The sequence below is a fragment of the Mobula birostris genome, chromosome 9 (assembly GCF_030028105.1).
Source record: "Mobula birostris isolate sMobBir1 chromosome 9, sMobBir1.hap1, whole genome shotgun sequence".
NCBI classification, from domain to species: Eukaryota; Metazoa; Chordata; class Chondrichthyes; order Myliobatiformes; family Myliobatidae; genus Mobula; species Mobula birostris.
In genome coordinates, this window is record NC_092378.1 from 125,835,581 (window position 1) to 125,853,457 (window position 17,877).

Here is a 17,877-nt window from a genome sequence, read left to right on the forward strand (position 1 = left end):
AAGCTGGCTGAAGAAGAGGAATTTGATAGGTGAGGAGAATGGATCATGGGAGAAAGGGAAAGAGGAGAGGCATCAAAAACTTGAAACATAACTGCTTATACCTCTCGATTGATGCTGCCTGACCTACTGAGGACAATTTGTGTTTGCTTTAAAAGAATAAAGCACTTTTTAAACAGTTAAGAGGAAAAAAAATATAGCACTGGCTAGATCTCAGCTAAGGTACTACATTCTAAACGCCAACAACAGGAATTCTGCAGATGCTGGAAATTCAAGCAACACACATCAAAGTTGCTGGTGAACGCAGCAGGCCAGGCAGCATCTGTAGGAAGAGGTGCAGTCGACGTTTCAGGCCGAGACCCTTCGTCCTGACAACAACTTTGTTGTCTTTGTCCTACCAGCAACTTTGATGTGTGTTACATTCTAAACGCCATCCTTTTGGAAAAATGTCAATATATTAGCAAAGCTACAAAAGAGGTTTTCAGGGGTTGTACAGCTGATGCAAAACTTCAGTCACTTGAAAAGACCAGGGAGTCCAGGCAACACACACAAAATGCTGGTGGAACGCAACAGGCTAGGCAGCATCTGTAGGAAGAAGTACAGTCGACGTTTCGGGCCGAGACCCTTCGCTAGGGAGTCCACGGTTGGCTTCCTTGGAGCAAAAATGATTAAGGGATGATTTAATACATTTCTTCCTGGAGTTTAGTCAAATAAATAAGGAGAAACTGCCCCCAAAGATTAAGGAACATGCTACAAGGGACAATGGTTTAAGCTATTTTGAAAAATATTAAGAAAGTTAAGATACTTTTTTCTAAATGTAGCGAGTCATTGTGACTTTATGTAGTGGGAGTGGAGGAAACACTTGCGGATTTGGTAGTATCTGCATATTCTATTTCACATGTGTCATCTGAAACTAACCTATTAACCTGAAGTAAAGTATTTGCAAATATTTTAAGTACTTACAAATCAGCATTCATTGTCCAGTATATAGTTCCACTTGTAATCCAAGGGTTGCCGGGCAGACAGCCAGACATTATCGGATCATGCAGAAGATATTGCTCACAGTGCCTCACAAATCTACAAATGAAACAGCAGATGGTTTTCACAGGTCATAATCACAGGTATCTGCAGATTAAAATAGCAAATGGAAGATGGCATTTTTCGAACAAAATGCCTACATATACTGCCACAAAGCAGTGCTAAACTTGTAATTAAATCCGTCATGGAAGTGAGTCTCTGACTAACACTTCCATTCTTCACCAAGAAATCATTATGTTCAGAGCAAGTTTGCCAGCAGTGGGAAGCTATACTGTAAATGTCCACTGAGGTCTGGCTGATATTAACCAAACTTGGGAGGTTTTCCTTTACTTAGCAGAGAAGTTTCCAAATGTATCAATGTTACAGCACTGAAGTAATAAAGAAAAAGAGAAAAATATCATACCCCTCCAAAGAAATTGAAGATTTGACTCTTGATCTGGTTAATGCATTTGTGTAGTATTCAATCTAAATGTCAAATGGAACAATTGAAATGAAAATAACAAAAACAGTTATTATGGGTTTAATATTCATAAATATTCTAAACAGCTTTTTTCATTAATTAATCCAGTCTGTGCCATATAGGACATGCACAATTCCACACAGCCTTGTCATCAGTATAGTAGATCTGCAGTGAGCTAATCAGCCTTACTTCAGTGATCTGTTGACTGCTTTCTAACTGCTTGCTAAAGTAAACAAGCCTTTAGTTATTTAAAAAAATACAGAAAACACCCCAAGGCACTTCATAAGGCAATGGAAGATACTGTCATTCGTAAAGCCACTTAATATTTAAATAGACAAAAATTAAATCTGATCCCTTTCCAGGTCAAAAGTAGTTCAATCACTAAGTAACTGTATTTTATGATGCTTGAAATAAATTATCCTTTCACCCACCATTCAATCTAAAAAGTAATTTTAGTCAGTTCTATAATACTAATGTTATAATAAACTTTGAGGTGATAAACTACAGCATCAAGGATACACATGACTAATGAGATAAATAGAAATAAAGATCACAGTGCTTCAAAATACAAAACTAACTGCAGAATTCTCCTCTCCCTGTAAAGGTCTTTGATTAAACTTTCAAAATAAAATTCAACTTGAAATACCACACCCGGACAATAAATTCACTATTTTACCATCCTCAAAAGTACTCTGTCATCATGTTTTCACCAGTCTTTGCTTTTAAGCAATGCAGCAGTACAATATTTAGGTATCACTATACTTTACAGATCTGTCCCTCAATGTCCATAACTCAGAGGTGCCAATGAGCTGAGAATGAGGTCTGAAATCAAATGCCATGCTTGCTTCCAATTACTATTAGACCTCAGCAAACCTTTTGAGCTTAATCAAGGGAACAACATTTACTAAGTATCTATGTTAGCCTTATTTCTAACAGTGTGTTGTGCATTTTGAGTTTGCCCCACATTGATGAATTACAAATGAGGGAAGGGGTTGAGTGCTGGGAGAGAGAGTGGGTTGCCAGGAAATCAGGAGAGAGGGTGTAAGGAGTGCCCTTTTGTCTTTTTTTTGTTGTAATAATAAGAAATCTGCACCTGACAGGGAAACTACAGCCTGTACACACTCAAAGCACTATTTAATTTGCATTTGGCTAAGAGCGTTTGCTCTGTACATGAAAAAGAGGACCCAGGCAGTTTCAAGTGCATTTCCTTTCTTCCCACTTATTCCCTCGATGAAAATGTGTCTGAACAGTGCAACATTGCTGGGCACTCCACCATGAGGTGAGACCACACTCTCGGCTGAAAGGTGACCAATACAACGGTGTTAATTCCGGGGTGGAGGGGGTACAAGGTCTGACCTTCTAATTTTCAAAGGCTTCAAAGTACATTTAATATCAGATTATCTATCCAGTATACAACCTGAAACTCGTCCTCGACAGACATCCATGAAACAAAGAAACCCCACAGAATAATAGAAACATCGAAGCACTGCACAAGCAGCAATAAAAAGCACAAAGCCTTCCATCCACCCCATCTGCGCCAGAAGAAGCACCGACCCCCCTCCACCCCACCAGGCAATAAACAGAAGCACCAACAGTCCACAAACCAGCAGTTCTATTTATCAAACGTGCTCAAGCACAATTGTGTTAATTAGGAGTCAATATTTTTCATTTAGAATGATCATACTCCCAATAAGAAGGGTGAAGAATTCAAGTGAAGCAGCATAGTTAGTTAAATCAAATATCCTATACCATCACAAAAGTAGATAGCTGGGAGAAAAGTACCATCCATTTGTGGTCTCACCTCTTTCTTGTAGTACGCACTATTCTTCCTGTTAAAGAACACACAGCAGATTATTTGCCATTATCACTGATCTAACTGAACTCCACTATATAAACATTTTGGCAAGTGATTTGAAAGCAATTAAACACTCCAGTTTTCTCTCTTTATACTTATGTAACCATGAACTCAACATTTGCCTTTAATCAAATCAGATTTTGATTGCTAGAGTGGAATTCTTCCTATGGGGTCAGTGACAAGAGCAGCCACTTTGCTTCCAAATCCAAAGCTACAGATAGCAATCAGTATCTTACAAATAATTACTACACATTGCAAAATCTGTACTTTAACTAATCTCCAAAAAAGTTTAGTTTAAAATGCATTTCTAGTTATCTGCAACTTTCACAAAGAAAAGAAAATACTTGATAATAAATTCAACCCTTTCATTAAGACTAATTCTGTTTCATATAAATTAAGTTTCCCATTGCTACGAGACCCTGTAAGGAGGCGTGGCTACTACAAATTAACAAGCAAAGCAACTTTAACAATGTGTCAATACTTACTTCACAGGAATAGATGCAAAGAACAAAAATCAGAGATTAGTTATAGTTAGTACAATTTCCTGGTACAGTATTTTTAATAGTACTTCACAGGTTACACTGACCAATCTATTACAAAGGGCTTGACTTTCTCGTACGACTACCTTTGCTTGGTTAATAGTCCAATCTAGAATTATTTAACAATATTCTCCAGAAACAAAAGGCCATCAGTGGACTCCGTGAGCCTGTCCTCACATAAATAGCAGCCTGTGGGCACAAGCTCTGGGCACTTAACAGACTGGAAAAAGTTTGTGATCCTGGATGTTTATATTTCCATTTTGATGTGTGATTCATGGTTCCAGTGGACTTGGTGACAGGAGGGTCATGCTATAATAATCTGGGAATTATATCATAAAACAATGTTATTCTCTAGATTTCACTTGGATCAGCACCCAAATAAAAACCTTGTGCACCAATAATAACTTGCTGAAGTTTATATCGTAGAAGGAATTATGTTTAAAAAAATGTCAGAAGATTCAAACAATAATGTTAAGGAACATTTTCTTTCTACAAATACTTATATTTGGCATAAGCTTGTCTGTCCTAATTACACAGTCCGAATGAAAGGTCTTGGCCCGAAATGTTGACTCTTTATTCCGTTCCATTGATGCTGCCTGACCTGCTGGGCTCCTCCAGTATTTTGTGTGTGTTACTCTGGTTTCCCAGCATCTGCAGAACCTGTTGTGTCTATGTAATGATTTATGTACATTTAGTATATTTAATGGGTTCCTGAACGAGATTTAGAATTTGTTCAAAACTTGGAAAAAGTTGTGTAAACAAAGTATACCATGACATATCACAATGTCATTTTGCTATTGTATCTACTTTGAGAACACTGTGTACATCTCCCTTTTAAGTATGTAATGTATAATTATGACTATTCCAAGACATGAAACTGTGGGTAGATTTCACTCTATAGAGCAGCAATGTGAATATTTAATCATCATTATAAGATCCAAGTCATTTGAGTTTAAAAGTAATAAGGAGCTTGGGCTGCATAATTGTTGTTCTGTATCCATATACAATACTCACACTCATGCATTTGCAGACAATAATGACTACACTCTGCTTTGCAGGTAAATAGAGCGCAAGGTTTCTCCAAACGGGGCAGGAGGCACGGGTAACGGTGGTGCATGGATGTTCAATTGACTGGCAATTTCAATTTGCAAGATTTGACTGAAGTACTCCCATCACTGCCTGGCATAGTTCCAGTAATGTTGCAAGAGATTAAGCAGTACAGCCCGACTCACGTCACACTTTTCAGGATTGATGAGTGGTAATGCCATTCAGTAAGATACAAGGGAATGCTGAACAGAATACCCTCATGTACAGTACTGTGCAAAAGTCTTAGGCACAATTATATTGCTAGGGAGCAAAGGATATTGGGAATGGCATGCGTGGAGGGCCTTGTGGGAGGTGTGGGACAGGCGGCAGAGAAGGAGTGCTCGGGGCAGAGGGTACAGACACACCTAGCCCTGAGACGCCAGGCAAAGTCATTTGCTTCCAAACAATTAGTTTATTGATCATTTCAGAATGTTTCTCTGGTGCTTCCTGCTCTCTCACTTCCCCCCAGCAATGATTCCCCTCTTCCTGACCCCTTCCCACTCTCACTCCACAACAGGGACCCGTATCAGAATCCGGTTTATCATCCCTCACACATCATGAATTTTTTTTCTTTTTTTTGTGGCAGCAGTACAATGCAATACATAAAACTATTACAGTACTGTGCAAAAGGCTTAGGTACCCTAGCCATATATATCTGCCTAAGACTTTGTAAAGTGAGCCATCTTTACATTTATATTTGGTCGCCCCCTTTACAGAAAGGTATGGAAGCTTTAGAAAAGGTATAGAAGTAACTCACTAGGATGCTCTCTGGGTTGGGTGAGATGTCTTTTGAGGATAGGTTCAGTAAGATGGGGCATTTCTCTTCGGAGCAAAGGGGGATGCAAGTTGCACGAGATGATAAGAGGCATAAATCGAGTTGATTGCCAGAGACTTTTTCCCAAATGAGGAAGAAATGGCTCATACCAAGGGGCATAATTTTAAGGTAAATGGAGGAAAGTATAGGGGGATATCAGAGGCAAGTTTAAAAAAATATAGATAGAGGTGGGTGCATGAAATGCCCTGCAGGGGTGGAGGTAGAGGCAGATACATTAGGGTAATTTAAGAAGCTCCTAGATGGGCACATGGATGACAGGAAAAAATGGAAGACTATGTAGGATGGAAGGATTAGTTTGATCTTAAGTAGGTTATAAGGTTTGCACATCGTCGTGGACTGAATGAGCTGAAGTGTGCTGTAACACTTTAGGTTCTACGTTCTATTTTTGACAAGCATTTCTTCATCTTCTATCATGACAAGGTTTATCGGTGGAGTACAGTATTCTGGCAGCTTTTCTTGGTCAACTGATGGACAATTTTCCCCTATAACTGGTTTAAGTTTCACCTATGTATAGATCTTACTACCCACCTCAGATGATTAACGATATCATGTAATGGGCTGACACAAGGTGTTAAGAGTTCTTCTGAGATGTGCATTATTTCTTTCACACATTGTGTACGTTAGCCCATATGACAATCGAAAGATAGGGAACACTTTACAGAACTATTGTGCAACAAAGTACAAGCAATACCCATTATTAAGAAAACAATAAGCCATTACGTGCATAAAATAATGTATATTCTGTGAACACAGAGATTCTGGAAATTCAGAGTAACACATACAAAATGCTGGAGGAGCCCAGCAGGTCAGGCAGCATCTCATATTCTGTCTGGGTAGCCTACAACCTCTTGGCATGAACATCAATTTCTCTACCTTCTGGTAATTTCCCCCTCCCCTTCCCTTTTCTTCTATTCCCCACTCTGGCTTTTTCATTCTCCCCCCACCTGCCTATCATCTCTCCCAGGTGCCCCTCTTCCTTCCCCTTCTCCCATGGTTCACACTACTTATCTATCAGATTTGTTCTTCTACAGCTCCTTGCCTCTTCCATCCATCATCTCCCAGCTTTTCACTTCATTCCCATTCACCTGGCTTCACTGATCACGTCCCTATTCTGGCTTCTTCCCCCTTCCTTTCCAGCCCTGAAGAACCTCGGCCTTAAATGTTGACTGATTATTCCTCTCCATAGATGCTGCCTGACCTGCTGAGTTCCTCCAACATTTTGTATGTGTTGCTATGTATATCCTGTGGGAAGTTATGCAATCAAGACTCCCAACGAAGCTACTTACAGCAGTTCTAGGCTGAGTATAAAGCCAGATGGAAAATATTACTGGTTGGAAAGAATCAAATGATAAGGAGCTCGATTTCCTTTCGACAAAGTAGAACATATGTTATATCTGGCTAAAGCTTTGGTTAAAATTCAGCCTGCTTACTTCTTTTTGAAATTAAGGCAGTGACTAATCACAACTAAAGGCCTAGAAGGTTTCAATAATATTTCAGTTCAGGAGAGGGAGAAGAGCTGGAGGTTAGAAATAGCTAGAAGGGCCTGGACTGAATCATAAAAGACCCTGAGGAGTCTTGATGTGGTGAATGTGTCCTCATTTGGGAGACACAACAACTAGGGGTTACATTTAAAAGGGATCACCCATTAAAGAAAAAGGGTTCCGGCCTCAAACGTCGACCGATCTTTTCCACTGATGCTGCCCGACCTGCTGAGTTCCTCCAGCACTGGAGTTCCTCCAGTGAGTGTTGAGATGAGACATTTGTTTTCCCCTTTCAGAGAGCTGAAAACCTTTGGAACTCTCTTCCTCAAAGAAAGCAGTCAATATTTGTAAGGTAGTAGATAGATACATGGTAGATGCATTGGGGAAGCATTACCCTGAGTATTGTGGAGCTGAGATGACAATGAGATCAGCCATGATCTTGTTGAAGGATGCTTGAAGAGCCAGATGAACTACTCCTGTATTTTACTTGCATGTTTCTAAATATACATTTATTTTGGATATTAAAACAAAATTTAAAAATGGATAGTTCATCTTAATTATGGTCATGAGTTTGTTCTGATTGAAACCTACTTATTTTAAGTTAATTTAATTAGGATGTTGCAGACAAGATCGTGGACTAGAAATCCTGCAGTGCTGGGAAAAGCAGTTTAAATATCAAGCAGGAAAACAAATAATTGCTTCAAAAGACCCAATGCTGCAGTTGCTGGTCTACACTATTGGCCCACACAAAATTCTCTTGCACATTTTGCCGAGTGGTTAGGCTTTGACCATTTGTAAATGGTTAAAAATGACAGTGACTGTTGCCAGGATCAGAAAGTTCTCTGCAGTTTGCAGTAGTAGAATTGCAGACAGGCTGAGAAGTAGGTTGAGCTAAATCATTACATCTTGAACATCTCAAACATAGAACCAAGATGTAGATGGAAGGTCAAAGGGCAATAACATTAGGGATTGACAGCATGTGATTGAAACTGCTTAGTTTTCATTTAGATTGATTTCAATGCAACTGAAACATCGATTGTTTCTACAATGGACATTGATCTGTAATGTGCAACATATGAAGTAGGAGGAACATAATGGAGGAAAGGGAGAAATTAAAACTTGGTCATTTTATCAATTCTTGAGTTTTCTACAAAACAGATTGAACTGAGGCTGCTGCTAATATTAAAGAATTTTGTTTCATGATGATTGTTTTAAAATCTTACATATTTGCTTGCTCAGTGCCACTGTAGGCTTGACAGCTGTCAGTAATACTGCACACTCGCTGATCACTGTTTCATTCGAGGATTGATGGAATAAAGCACAAATCAGAATTACGCCAAAGTTGTATTTCTGAGATTTGTATCATAAACTACGAACATTCCTAGCAAAGTAACTTTAGGAAGTAACAATATGTAACAAATGGAACGTAATAAAATTAAAACAAATCATTTCCATTTATTTTTATTTCTTATCAAATTGCTGATGTTGCCAATCTATATTTTAGTATATTAAAGATATAATTAAGCTGGTTCAAAAGGTGAAATATAAATCATTAGGGATAAAAGGAGTGATTTAGAGGATTAAAATAATTTAATTCTAGTTTAAATTATGCAGTGGACTATTTAATAAATAGCTGGCAGAGCAGAAAAATTATGTTTCATCACTTGATCATATACCCTCTTCCTTTTTCTCTCTTGTAGCCAGACAGAATTATTTCCCTTTAAGTAATAATTTTGTAGAAGATCTTGGTAAGTTTGATTGTGTCAAAGCCGCCACTCAAATACACAATTTTGTTATGCACTGTACGTGGTTCCTGAATGCAAGTGGGTTCATTGCTTGATGGTAAAGTGTGTTAAAGGAAGATTTAAAAGAAATCTTCAAAATAATGAAAGGTTTTGATGGAGTAATAATATGAAAATGTCAGCAACTGAAGAAACAGATTAAGATCAGTCACTTGGGATGAAGTATTTCTCTTACAAGGAAAGACCGAGGAGCCCGGACCTGTCATCGAGAAGACTGAGAGATGATCTTATTGTTCTGAGCAATTGACAAGATGGATGTTGCCCTCTTGCAGGGAGATCTGAAATTGGGAGCATGATTTCAAAATAAGGAAATGCCCAACACAAATGGATGTAAAGAGGAACGTATTTTCTTTTAAGTGTCGTGAACCTAATTTTTTTTTAAGTTGTAAGAGGGCCGTTGAAGACATATCATCAATTATATATGGAATCAAGAGGGGATGATTTTTTGAAGTAGGGTGACAGAGGACACGGAGAACAGGTTGGAAAGTGGAGCTGAGACCAAAATCAGAATCAACCATGATTTCATTCAATACGGAATCAGTCTTTGGTCCTTCTTTCATTTACTTTGTTATGATAAAAAGACGAGATTGGAAATATTTGTATTAAAGATTTCCCATGGACATATGAAGGAGCAATGTCACTGCTTAGAAGACATTCAATTTTGTTACTTCCAGAAATACATTCCATCTAAAGTGAATTCCCAACTGTTGCTGGATTTATATCAGAATTTAAAAAAAAAAGCTACAGGCAAGCAGTCTGTACATTAAAATACAGATCAAATCAAAAATAGACCGTTATTTGAATATATCAATTCTAGCTCATGCACCAGGGTTTTGGAATTATAGACTCCTATTCCATGTTTTCTACGCGAGTGAAGGGAAGTGAACATAGTAAATTGATAACATGGATAAAAACCCCAGCTTTAAATATCTCTGTACTAATTCAGTTAGGAGAGTATTTAAAGAAGCTGAAATAATTACCAATTTGATCCTTGCTTGGACGGTATTTCTTCGTGGTCCTGATTCCATGATATTTAGAGCTCCAGGCTGGAAAGGCATGAAAAAAATTAAACCCAACACTAAATAGCACAGTTGCTCTTTCAACATCTAAACATATAGCACAGAAAACTGAAGATAAATATTCTACAGACTTTCAGCGACAGTGAAGGAATTAATGTGATTTTTACACTTGAGCAATGTTCAAGAACTTTACTGCTATGATGCAAACTCAGTTTTGGATTCCGTGAAAGGAAAATCTGTCAAACAGCAATTTACTGCTGAGATTTGAAGGCAATCCCAATGGGCAGGAGGTACAGAAGTCCCACATTACCAGGTTCAGGAAAGCTACTTTCTGACAACTATCAAGTTCTTGAATCAAACGAACCTGAATTGGAACATGCACAAACCTAACTCTCACCCAACACTGGAATACCATGGACCAGCTCTGGCATTATCATGGAATTGTGTTACTGTCTTCATTTTCTCTGCACTGATGTCCTGCTTTGCAGAGTTTTGTTTCTGCATTGTCTTGTATAATTTATATTGTCTTGTCTTAAACTATGTGATGTTCTATAGATTCAGGAACAGTTCCTGTGGATTGGAGGGTGGCTAATGTTGTCCCAGTTTTCAAGAAAGGAGGGAGAGAGAAAACAGGGAATTATAGACCAGTTAGCCTGACGTCAGTGGTGGGAAAGACGCTGGAGTCAATTATAAAAGATGAAATTACGACGCATTTGGATAGCAGTAACAGGACAAGTCTGAGTCAACATGGACTTACGAAGGGGAAATCGTGCTTGACTAATCTTCTGTAATTTTTTGACGATGTAACTATGAAAATGGACAAGGGAGAGTCAATGGATGTAGTGTACCTGGACTTTCAGAAAGCCTTTGATAAAATCCCACATAGAAGAGTGGGTAAAATTAGGACGCATGGTATTGGGGGCAGACTACTGACATGGATTGAAAATTGGCTGGCTGACAGAAAACAAAGAGTAGCGATCAACGGGTCCCTTTCAGAATGGCAGGCGGTGACCAGTGGGGTACCACAGGGTTCAGTGCTGGGACCGCAGCTGTTTACAATATACATTAATGATTTAGATGAAGGGATTAAAAGTAACATTAGCAAATTTGCAGATGACACAAAGCTGGGTGGCAGTATGAAATGTGAGGAGGATGTTATGAGAATGCAGGGTGACTTGGACAGGCTGTGTGAGTGGGCGGATGCATGGCAGATGCAGTTTAATGCGGATAAATGTGAGGTTATCCACTTTGGTGGTAAGAACAGGAAGGCAGATTATTATCTAAATGGAGTCAAGTTAGGAAAAGGGGAAGTACAACGAGACCTAGGTGTTCTTGTATATCAGTCACTGAAAGCAAGCATGCAGGTATAGCAGGCAGTGAAGAAAGCTAATGGCATGCTGGCCTTCATAACAAGGGGAATTGAGTATAAGAGCAAAGAGGTCCTTCTGCAGCTGTACAGGGCCCCGGAGACCACACCTGGAGTACTGTGTGCAGTTTTGGTCTCCAAATTTGAGGAAGGACATTCTTGCTATTGAGGGAGTGCAGTGTAGGTTCACAAGGTTAATTCCCTGGATGACGGGACTGTCATATGTTGAAAGATTGCAGCGACTGGGCTTGTATACACTGGAATTTAGAAGTATGAGAGAAGGGATTGGACACGTTGGAGGCAAGAAGCATGTTCCTGCTGATGGGTGAGTCCAGAACCAGAGGCCACAGTTTAAGAATAAGGGGTAGGCCATTTAGAACGGAGCTGAGGAAAAACTTTTTCACCCAGAGAGTGGTGGATATGTGGAATGCTCTGCCTCAGAAGGCAGTGGAGGCTAAGTCTCTGGATGCTTTCAAGAAAGAGATAGATAGAGCTCTTAAAGATAGCAGAATCAAAGATTATGGGGATAAGGCAGGAACTGGATACTGATTGTGGATGATCAGCCATGATCACAGTGAATGGTGGTGCTGGCTCGAAGGGCCAAATTGCCTACTCCTGCGTCTATTGTCTATTGAAGCTTTTCTACTGTATCTAATGTACTTGTGTATATGACAATAAACTGCATTTGAGTTGAATTGAATCCCTTTGTTTGTCCCAAAGATCCAGATCAATTCCTGGTCTCATGAAGATATAGCTCAGCTTTGTCCATTTGTAAATAATCTTATCATATAACCAGGTAGTGTCTTGATTCAAGGTGTCTTCAATAAGCTTCAAAAAAAAAACTGACTTGTCACATTTCCTTTACAGATGTGGGCTGAAATATTCTCTTGGTTTTGATGACAAGCAGTTACAATTATTCTAATGGATCACTTTTCTCAAGTAGTTACAGTGATGATGTTTTTGGAAGTCAGCTAAGTAATCCACAACCTCGCTATTAATAGTACATTATACAGATAAAGAAATGAAACATTAGCTTATTTGGTCATAGGTGACTAGAGATATCCCCTTTGTTCTCCTCATACTTTCCCCACCTTAGACCAGAAAAACTAGAAAACACAGGAGCAGAATTGGGTCATTTGGTATATCAAGCATGCTCTGCCATTTATCATGACTGATTGATTTTTCCTCTCAATTTCATTCTTCTGCCTTCTCCCTGTAACCTTTGATACCCTTACTAATCAAGAACCTATCAACCATTACCTTAAATATACTCAAAGACAGCATCCAGAGCACCTGTGACAATGAGTTCCAAAGATTCACTACCCTCCAGCTAACAAAAATTCTTCCCCATTTCTGTTCTAAGGGGACATCCTTCTTTTTGAGGCTGTGCCCTCGTCCTACACTCCCCATTATAGGAAACATCCTCTCCCCTCTATCTAGACCCTTCACTATTTGATAGGTTTCAATGAGATTCTCCACTCATTCTTCTAAACACCACTGAATACTGGCCCAGAGCCACAAATGCTCACGTTAACCTTTTCATTCCCAGGATAATTCTCGTGAACCTCCTCTGGATTCTCTCCAATGCCAGCAACGTCCCTTCTTAGATAAGCAATCCAATGTACAGGTAATACAATATATTTGGTGGTCAGAGTACAAAGCAATTCCTCATCATCTCGATTCTAAAGGGACACCTTCTATTCTGAAACTGTGCCCTCCCGTCCTAGACGTTCTTACTATTTGGAACGTTCACTCCATGTCCACTCTATCTAGACCCTTCATTATCGTGTAGGTTTAATGAGATAACTCCCTCACATCTTCTCTGAGGAAAAAAGCATTATCTCTGTTACTGAAAACAAACTAGTTCTCTCACTTTCGCATTTCTGACAAAGCGTTTTGGATCTGAAACATCAGTTTCTCTTTTCACAAAAAACCATTAAGCTCTGCTGTGTATATTAGGAGGATAAAAGACAGAAAACACATATAGTCTACACTGCAGAGGCTTTGAATATGATTATATATTTAAACTGTGCTGGAGCAGTAGTTTGGACCGTAGTTTTCGCCAGTTCTGCTGAAGGGACTTGGCCCAAAATGTTGACTGTACACCTTTCCATAGATGTGCCTGGCCTGCTGAGTTCCTCCAGTATTTTGCGTGTGTTGCTTGGATTTCCAGCATCTGCAAATTTGCTTTTGTTTGAGCTTGGACACCACAACCAGTCTCTGTATACAGGAGTGAGGAACGGGGTGGTATCCCATAAAGAATTCCTATTTCTATCTGCTACAGGATCTTGGATGGCAAGAGTGCATTTACAGAGTTAGAACTGATATCCTTGCGGCATATTATCTTTGTTCTTGATGAAGATGTCCACTTGATATACACGAGAGCTTGTGCCCCTCAAATTGGCATCTTCAGTCGGTAAAACTGGAGGGGGAAATGGGCTAACAAGCAGTGGAAAATTGGATACACTGCAAACCTATGCTCATTCTATGCAAAGCAAACGACTCTTGCTTGTTTTAAAGATTTCAGTAACACGATCAATAGTTGTATATGTTAACAGCAAGCTAATTATCATTGCTCTTCACTGGGGTGGACAAAGGGTTCACCCTACTATACAGAGGAAGCAGGTAGATCTGCAGATTAGTACTCAAGATGAAACTGAGGAACTGGATATAGTGATGTAATGAGTTCACAATTTCATACAAAGGGTCTAAATCTTCAAATACCACATTCCATCACTACAACCCCCAACACTAAACTGCTCACCTGCAATCACCATTCAGGAATCACACCCAACTTTCAAATACATCCTCACTTACAACTGTTGCATGGCCAGCCCCCACTTCAAAAGGAATTAATTGCTGTAAAGAAGTTGTTCTTGATAGTGTTTCACAGCAAATAGTCATCTCCGCCTTCCCTGCAGCTTAACAATCTTATAATTCCTCACCCTTTCTGACAGAGGGTCCTGGAACTGAAATGTTCATCATTTCTTTTCCACAGTCATGGCTTGACCTGTTGCCGATTTCTGACATTTTCCTCATTTTAGATTTCCAGCATCTGCAGTTGTTTATTGATTTTTATTTATTTGTTTTGTAAGTAATGTTTATACCTCTACTTCAGCATACCATGGAATTGATCTGTATGAACAGCATGCAAATTCTCCACTGCCATGGAATAAAAATATTCTTACTAAATACTTAGCAGAAGAGACAAGGTACTGCAGTTTATTAAGAAATGATCCATAACTGATTATGAGAAAATATGTTTGATGCATTGCAATAGGATCCACCATTGTAATGGTACTAAAGCTGTTCCCATCCATGTCCCACATCTTCATTCTATCAGAGTAATCAAGATTCGGGAATGGTAGACAAAGAAAGGTTTCCAGACTAGGTGGAAGTGTAGAGTTGAGGTTACATTGACCAGAAACATCGGACACAAGAGGCCATCTGGCCTATCATGCATGCCCTGCCAATTATCATCTCTAATTTATCTTGCCTCTCAACCCCATTCTCCTGCCTTCTCTCCATGGACTCCTTTACTAATCAAGAACTTAGCAACCTCTGCTTTAAATATACCTAATGACTTGGCCTCCACAGCCATCTGTGGCAAGGAATTCCAGATATTCACCGCCCTCTGGCTAAAGAAATTCCTTTTCATCTCTGTTCAAAAGGGACGTCCTTTTATTCTGAGTTTGTGCACCCTGGTCTGGACTCTCCCACAAATAGAAACATCCTCTCCATTCAGGCCTTTTAATGTTCGGTAAGTTTAAATGAGATCCCGTCTCAATCTTCTAAATTCCAGTGAGTAAAGACTCAGAAACATCAAACACTTCTCATGTTAACCCTTTCATTCCTGGGATCATTCTTGTCAATCTCCTCTGGACCCACTCCATTACCAACACATTTGCTTCTTAAATATGGGGCCCAAAACTGCTAAGACCATACGACATAGGAGCAGAATTAGGCCATTCAGCCCATTGGGTCTGCTCTGCCATTTCATCATGGCTGATCCCGGATCCCATTCAAATCCACAGACTTGTCCTCTCACCATATCCCTTGATGCCCTGACCAATCAGGAATCTATCAACTTCTGCTCTGAATATATCCACTAACTTGGCCTCCACTGCAGTCTGTGGCAGAGCATTCTACCAAACGTGGCCTGAACAATGCCTATCAAGTCTCAGCATTGTACCCTTGCTTTTCTATGCTAGTCCTCTTGAAGTGAATGCCAATATTGCATTTGCTTTCCGTGCTATTGACTCAATCCGCAAGTTAACCTTTAGGGAATCCAAGTTCTTTTGTGCTTCCAATATCTGAATTTGCTCTCCATTTAGAAAATGTCCAATGCCTTTATTTCTTTTATCAAAGTGCATAATCATAGACTTCCACACATTATTTTAGCTACTACTTTGCCCGTTCTCCAAATCTGTCCATGCCCTTCTGCAGGCTGCCTGATTTCTAAACACTACCTGCCCTTCCCCCTCTCTTTGTATCATTTTCAAAACTGGCCAAGAAACCAGTAACAAAATCCAGTCAAGAAGCAAATCATTTCTTGTTAAATTAACAGGATGCCATCCCGCAACACACTGCAAAATGAGTCTTGATTTGTTTTCTGGGAACGTTCAGACTCTGAATTCTCTGCCAAAACAGCCACTGAATCAAAGCCTATAAGCTCCTTTAAAGGCAATTAGTACTGAAAAGGAAAATATTAAAGATAATGGGAGTAAACAGGAAACTCGGTTTCCTCACTAGAGCTATCATTAATGAAGATGGAGCAAAAGGTGGAATTAGCCTTCAAAAGGAACAAGTGTGCTTTAAAAAAATCTACTTGCTTTCATTGGCAGGTATCAGACACATTGTGCATTAGCAAACTGACACAGTGTACAACAGTGATTTAGAAACAGGCTTAGGGGAAGCAGTGTAGACATTTACAGAATCTATTGAAGTAGGTGGTGTATCAAATTTATTGGTAAGATGAGGGTACAAGATAAAAAGCACTAAACTGAATTCATTGTCAGCGAGAGATAAAACTCTTTACTAAAATAAAACAGGAGTGATTTTCAATGAGTGCTAAGTTTTATGGTGTGGAACAGCTGAGAGAAATGAGATTCAGGCAAAAAAGGTTAGAAATGCTGAATACTGGGTCCCAAACAATTGATCATCACTTCCCTAAAAAGTATAAAACTGTGTCCTCGCCTCACCCTCACAACTATGTGCTGATTTGTCATGGTCTCCATAGAGATAGGGCGATCATAAGGTCTGGCAAATTCGGATGTCCAATGCTGCCATGGTCAAAGTGCTATCATTCTGGACTCTCATTGTTCAGCTAATGCTCCATCTTAATCAGGAATGATCAGCCACTGGTTTCACTGTCAACCAGTTGGTTAGATGCTGACTTCTCCCAGCCACGACTGCCATTCTAAAAATATTTACCTTTTTGCAGAAGCAAAACAGTTGATTTTAGATGTGGGTCCATAAGAGGGCAGATACCTCGGAACAGAGTGGTGAATTTGTAGAATTTGTTACCACAGGCAGCTGCGGAGGCCAAGTCATTGAGTATATTTCTTGATTACTCACAGCATGAAGGGATACAGGGAAAAGACTGGAGATTGGAGTGGAGAGGGAAATGGCTCGGCCATGATGGAATGGCAGAGTAGCCGATGGGCCAAATGGCCTAAATCTACCCCTATATCTTATGGTCTTATGCAGCAGTTAAGTTACTGCAGGGAAGAGCAGATCAAAGTGGATCTACTGGGATTTATGAACCTTATGTTGACAATATAGCTGATGATGCTGGTGTGTACACTCAGGCCCCGCTTAATGTTGAGGATGTGCTCCTCAGAGGTGGAGTGCCGTGTGGGGTTATTATAACATTACGTAAATAGACATGTGTGGCTGGTAAAAAAATAATCAAACCCGAGATGCATGATTTTACGTATACACAGTAATTAGTGGAGTAACAAACATGCAAACAGGCCTGATCTGTACATCAGTGGCAGCAGTGGTGGAGGGAAGAGGGTGGTGGTTACATCTTAGAGGAGGGACAGTTCTGTGGGTCCTCATCTAACATTGGCTGCTTCTTCAAGTATCAGATTTGACTGCCTTTTCTTAAGTTTCCTCTCATGAAGCAGTTCTCGGTAGCAGGAAATCACGTTGAGAAAACCTCTCTTTGCCTTACTGCCTTCCTCCCAGTCAGGGTCATTATCGATGAACTGGTCCACGATTTGTGTGAGCATAGTGACGCTAGCGCTGAGGAATTTTGTGGTGACACTTCTTGCTGGTGTTTCCTCTTCTTCATCCGTGTTCTCAGATTCACCCAGGATGCGCTGCTGTGCCAATTCTCGAAGCTCTTCGTTATTAAGGCTCTTGCTGTCTGCACTAGCCGCTTCACCAGAGTTA

General features: G+C 39.7%; 1 protein-coding gene across 1 annotated transcript in view; it reads right to left on the minus strand.

The window, feature by feature from the left end:
- Window positions 1–17,877, minus strand: part of rgs11 (regulator of G protein signaling 11) — a 172,504-nt gene that overhangs the window by 72,828 nt on the left and 81,799 nt on the right. The window contains exons 9-12 of the mRNA XM_072267311.1: window positions 10,074–10,139; window positions 3,297–3,320; window positions 1,439–1,500; window positions 961–1,074 (exon numbers count right to left, since the gene is read on the minus strand). Of these exons, the coding sequence (XP_072123412.1) occupies window positions 961–1,074; window positions 1,439–1,500; window positions 3,297–3,320; window positions 10,074–10,139 (266 nt within the window). The remainder of the gene's footprint in view (window positions 1–960; window positions 1,075–1,438; window positions 1,501–3,296; window positions 3,321–10,073; window positions 10,140–17,877) is intronic.